The sequence below is a fragment of the Camellia sinensis genome, chromosome 15 (genome assembly GCF_055761805.1).
Source record: "Camellia sinensis isolate YWXY chromosome 15, ASM5576180v1, whole genome shotgun sequence".
Taxonomy (NCBI): Eukaryota; Viridiplantae; Streptophyta; class Magnoliopsida; order Ericales; family Theaceae; genus Camellia; species Camellia sinensis.
Genome location: NC_138975.1, coordinates 46,516,189 through 46,521,928, shown reverse-complemented (window position 1 = coordinate 46,521,928; position 5,740 = coordinate 46,516,189). Strand labels below are relative to the sequence as shown.

Here is a 5,740-nt window from a genome sequence, read left to right as displayed (position 1 = left end):
TGCCAATGGGTTATATTTATGTAACTAGATAAATTCAATTAAAAAATCTATTTTTTTGTCTCACTATACATTTCTCTTTACTCTAACAGGGCCAAGCCACTAATTATGAGAAACATTTTATCTACACAAATAGATGAAGAAGAAGCAGTTCATCTTCCTAATACTGAACTGATAGTGACAATGACCAATCAACCCTCCTAGGTTCTAAAATGTCTTGCAATTCCTCTGCCTCCAATGGCATGTTGCTTCAATCATCCGAAAGGCAAGAAGAACTGATTTCATCTTCCACTGCACTATCTTTGTATGACAATGATGAGCAAACCCTAATTGCCTCTGCATCAAGCTTTAGTTTTTTGATCTTCAACACTCTTTCATCTGGAATGTAGGATGAACTGAGTTCATCATCAACCTTATAAACTGACAATGATAATGTAGATGTCGACCAACCCTTCTCCTCAGAATTCTCCACTGATAATTCTTCTTCATTGTCTTCGCTGTCTTTGCCCAATCCAGCCACAAAAGGGTGATTCAAGAGCATTTGAGCAGTCAATCTATCCATAGCTTTTGCAGCAAAACAACACTTCAAAAAGTCCATTGCTTCCTCTGATACCTCACCTTCATTGGGTAGTTTGAGTAGTCCATGCCCTTTACCAATGTCAGAGAGAATGTCCTCAACTTCTGAATCTTGTTTCCCATCCCATACAGACTTCCCAAATAACATCTCAAGCACAATACAGCCAACATCCCAGACATCATCAGGAGTCTCTTGTTGTAGCCCTGTATCAACCACCATCTATGGCGACAAACACTGAATATTTCCTCTCAATTTATAAGATTTTGACATTATCATCATCTTCCTCATCTGCTTTTCTGTCTTTGCCAACCCAAAATCACCAACCTTAGCCACATACTCAATCCCAGTACTAGTACTAATTGAAACAACTATGATATTCTCAGGCTTTAGAGCACGGTGAACATAACCAGAGCTATGAACACAATCAAGACCCTCAATAATATGCCTTATAGCACCTAACATCAGATTCAAGCAATGCTCTGCCACCACTTTTCTTGATCAAATCAGCTAGGGTTCCACCAAAGCCATACTTCAAGAGAATGTTATAAATAATGCAATTGCAATAACCGGTCATGATTTCTTCCCCAAAACAACGATAGATGTAGGGACAAGCATGGAAGTTGTTAAGAACCATTGCTTCTCTTTGAAGCATAGCAGAATTAGAAACCTCTGCAGACTTCACAACCATAAGCATAGGCAAGTGGGTGAGTCTCCACGTGGGTTTCTTCAGAGTCGCCAAATAAACCGGTTCGCTGCTTGATTTTCCGATGATGGGCCCTCTGAACCACAGTTTTCCATCGCCATAGACACTTTTCTTGATCTCAAGCTCCTCATGCTTCCTCTTGATCAATACCATCTTCATGAAGAATGCTTCTTGTTTGTGTTGTTTAGAGAATATTGAATTGATGTGAATTTTTCTTATTACTATGTAGGTATTTATAGGATTTGGTGTTAGGGTTTTGGGAATTGGTAAATAATGTGGAATTTTGTTTCCAAATTGGAATAGGTTTTAAGTCTGTAAACAGGAGAGAGTGAGTGACATGACAGTTAAGCCAACTGTCATGTGGCTTGCCGTTTAAGAAAGTATTTGTTGGGTCGATGGGTTTGGGTTTGGATTTTTGAGTTTGGATACCGGATCTAACCAGCCGCATTCGAATTTAATTTAGAAAATTCTATTCTGGAAAAAAATTTATACAAAAATAAAATAATGAATAATATTTCATTATCATTTTTATATGTGTAAATTATATCACCTAATTTGTCTTTTATGTCAATTTCATCCTTTTGTTCTAGTTGCATTAATTTTATTTTTAATTTGTCACAATGTGTCAAATCAATACTATTTAAGTTTATAGTCTACTTCATTTTCCTTTTATTACAGTTTTAATTGCATTAATTTTACCCATCAACTTTGCACAAAAAATCTATCGGATAATAAACTCGATTAAAATTAAAGTCAAATAGTTAATTCATTATTCTCAAAGTAATTAAAAATGGTCCATTCCCTTTTAAATGAACCATTTTGTCTTTAATTTTGTCCAAATTTTTAATCGATATTATCAATCAGACTAAATTGATAGATTATAAAAAATTAAAGAAGTTGATGCAATAGAGCTTCAAGTATCAAATTAACACAATAAATGTTGGAAATTTTGGTTTTTATAGGTTTATTTTGGGCCAACTTTGAACCCAAAATAGAGAGTGTCCCATGTGTCTTTTGGGGTGAGTCCGACGAGGTGACGTGTTCCTTGCCTCATGTTAAGTCACACAGTGAAGACGGTTCATCAAAACCATTTATGAGCGAATGGGAACTTGACGTCGTTTTCGGGTTCGTGGAATGGACATTTAAAGAATTAAATGTAGGTTTCCCTAAAATGGGTTGTCCCACATTGAAACTTTAAGAAAGCTTTTGTGAGTATGTAAGTTCTAGGTGTACAACCTTCGGTTAGGCCCCAAGGGGCACCATAAGTTTGTAGAAGAGAGGAATTATGGACAAATGAAACCTTGGCTCAAACCACCACACACACGCGCACCGCCACCGCCGTCCGGCGGTGCCCGGGGGGGGGGGTGTGGGTTGTGGCTTGGGTCTAATATTAATTTTTTGGACAAAATTCATTTGATTTTTTTCCAAAAATTCTTAATGAAATTAAATTCAAATTTTGTGCCAAAATTGAATTTAATTTTCAATCCATAGTTGCCTCTTTTAGTCCAAAATATCCAACAGATTAACTGCTCAAAACTGCTACAATTATACATATTTGAATCTGCCCAGTTCAAACGGTTTCATACAGTTTGGACAGATCAAACATTCTAGCAGTTATCTATTTGAATAGTAACAGCACCTGTTCGTTCAAAATTCAGACCTGTTGAAGTTAGAATTCATACTTTTTCAGCCCTATATATACCTGGACCATTCCAGCAGATTTCCAATATGAAACTCCTCACTTTCCTTCTAGTTTTGCTCTCTTGCATGATATAATCTTCATATTATTTTAGGAGAAAAAAATTCAGAGAGTTAGAACACATGTTTTGTTCATTGTACAAATTGTTTGGAGTGCTACCACAATTTGTGAACATCATTGTATCCTGGGAGATAGATGCCATTTAACCGTAAGCACCGTAACGAGGCGAATCTGTCTTAAGGACAGAGTGTCACACACTCGACTTGATCTTTTAATTATTTACTTGGTTTGGTAAAATAAATTTGGTAAGTAATTTATTTTCTTTTGTTTGATTTGTTTCAATTTATTTATTGTACACAGAAGATTGCTCCAACAATCTTAAGACAGATTCGAATTATTCTGTTTGTACAGAATTTTTCGTTTATTTCGTTTCCTCTTTTTTCTTCTTACCGATTTTATTTTCTGTGATTTTAGAAAATAATATTCTGGTTGGAAAAACAAATAGTAGTAATATACTGTTTGACAGATAGTAGTAATATACTATCGATTTTCTTTGACAACTACTAGTAATATACTGGTGTCATTTACAATTCAGAATATTTATTTGTGAAATTTGTTAGAAATTAATTTTGGTTTTCAGAAATAATTTATGAGTGTTCATTGATTAAAATTCTATTTTAGTATTTTAATTATTGAAGTGTTATAGAAATTTATTTTTCTGTGTAAAATTAATTTGTTTGAATAACTTTTTATTTGCAAATTAATTAAAAATAAAAGTTACGATTCTTGTTTCTTTTTATAGAATTTAAAATTCTATGTTTATGGTTTAATTTTCTAGGTAGTATTAAATTCTATTTATAATTGTGTTTTATAATTTAGAATTCACGGCTACTGAAACAGGTCAAAGTAATGCTCAAACAAGTACTGGTATGGTGGCTACAATTGCGCCAACCCTCTCTTCTATTAATGTTGAGTGGTATGGTGACTGTGCCAGTTAATCACGGTGAAAAGCTAGAGAAGTTCTCAAGAACTGATTTTAAAAGATGGCAGTAGAAAATGTTGTTCTATCTTACTACTCTCAACTTGGCACGTTTTCTCCGTGAGGATGCTCCTACTCTGAAAGAGGATGAAACTGACCGGTAAGTGGTTGCTGCGGTCGATGCCTAGAAACATGCTGATTTCCATTGCCGGAACTACATCTTGAACAGACTTGTCAACACATTATACAACGTCTACAGTCCTATCAAAACGGAAAAGGAACTTTGGGAGTCTTTGGAAAAAAGTACAAAACAGAAGATACTGGCTCAAAGAAATTTGTGGCTGAAAAATTCCTAGATTTTATGATGGTTGATTCCATGATAGTAATCAGCCAAGTTCAAGATCTCCAACTCATTCTGTGTGACATTCAGGCAGAAGGCATGTCTCTCAGTGAATCCTTCCAAGTTACAGCCTTAATTGAGAAATTACCACAAGGCTGGAAGTAATTCAAGAACTACCTCAAACACAAACGCAAAGAAATGTCTTTAGAGGAATTGATTGTGCGTTTGAGGATTGAGGAGGACAACCGCAATTCTAAAAAGTGGACTGGTAAGCATCCAATGAATTCTAAGGAAAATGTGGTGGAACATGCTTCAAAAGTAAATAAATGGAAGTTTTTTGGAGAAAGTTCATCACAAGACTCTAAATGGGGGATAACTAAAAAGTACAAGTTTAATGGCAAGTGTTACATCTGTGAGAAAAAAGGGACATCGGGCCAAATATTGTCGTAGCAAAGGCAAAAGCAAAAGAATAATAAGCAAGAAGCCTGCTCAAGCCCATATGATCGAAGTGGACAATATTTCCAACGGTGTAGATGACATAAATCTTTCTGTAGCTGTTTCCAAGGCAAATCTTGTCGGAAATCCTAAAGAATGGTGGGTGGACACTGGTGCTACTCGCCACATCTGTGCCGATAAAAAGATGTTCACATCTTATTCAGTGGTGGACAATGGTGAACAACTTTTTATGGGCAACTCTCCGACTTCTAAAGTTGAAGAACAAGGAAAGATTATTTTGAAGATGACATCTGGAAAGGAACTCACTCTCAACAATGTACTGGATGTACCGGACATTTGTAAGAATCTTGTTTCCAGATCCTTGTTTCCAGATCTTTGTTGAGTAAAAATGGGTTTAGGCATCTTTGTGGAGTAAAAATGGGTTTAGGCTAGTTTTTGAAAGTGACAAGTTTGTACTTACCAAAAACGGGATGTATGTAAGAAAAGATTACATGTCTGATAGCCTTTTCAAAATCAATTTAATGACTGTTGTACCCTCTGTTATTAATAAAAATATATCTTCTTCTTACTTGCTTGAGTCTTCAAATTTATGACATAGTAGACTTGAACATGTTAATTATGGATCTTTGCATAGATTAATTAATATGGAATGTTTATCTAAATTTGACATTGATTTAAATCATAAATATAAAATTTGTGTTGGGACAAAATTATCCAAACCTCATTTTCATACAATTGAAAGAAATACGGAACTACTTAAATTAATTCATAGTGACATTTGTGATTTTAAATCAATTCAAACTAAAGGTGGGAAAAAGTATTTTATCACTTTTATAGATGACTATACTAGATATAGTTATGTTTATTTAATTTAAACCAAGGATAAAGCTTTGAAAACTTTCATTCAATTCAAGAATGAAGTTCAAAATCAACTTGGTAAGAAAATTAAGACACTTAGAAGTGATAGAGGTGGTGAATATGAGTCACCT

General features: G+C 34.7%; 2 protein-coding genes across 2 annotated transcripts; both read right to left on the bottom strand.

Annotated features, from left to right (window-relative positions):
• Positions 1-247: 247 nt before the first annotated feature.
• On the bottom strand, positions 248-793 carry LOC145812969 (uncharacterized). Its single transcript, XM_082908225.1, has one exon. It carries the CDS (start codon positions 791-793, stop codon positions 248-250), a length of 546 nt encoding a protein of 181 aa, XP_082764351.1.
• On the bottom strand, positions 794-1,430 carry LOC145812968 (mitogen-activated protein kinase kinase kinase 20-like). The gene is made up of 2 exons (XM_082908224.1): positions 1,030-1,430; positions 794-986 (listed from the first exon to the last, which is right to left on the bottom strand). The coding sequence occupies exons 1-2, from the start codon at positions 1,428-1,430 to the stop codon at positions 794-796; spliced, it is 594 nt and encodes a 197-aa protein (XP_082764350.1).
• Between the last annotated feature and the right edge of the window lie 4,310 nt (positions 1,431-5,740).

Coding starts and splice junctions, on each gene's coding strand:
- LOC145812968 (XM_082908224.1), bottom strand. CDS start 1,430: ATGGTATTGATCAAGAGGAAGCATGAGGAGCTTGAGATCAAGAAAAGT. Junction 987..1,029: donor TTGCTTGAATCTGATGTTAG/GTGCTATAAGGC, acceptor TTGTGTTCATAG/CTCTGGTTATGTTCACCGTG.
- LOC145812969 (XM_082908225.1), bottom strand. CDS start 793: ATGGTGGTTGATACAGGGCTACAACAAGAGACTCCTGATGATGTCTGG.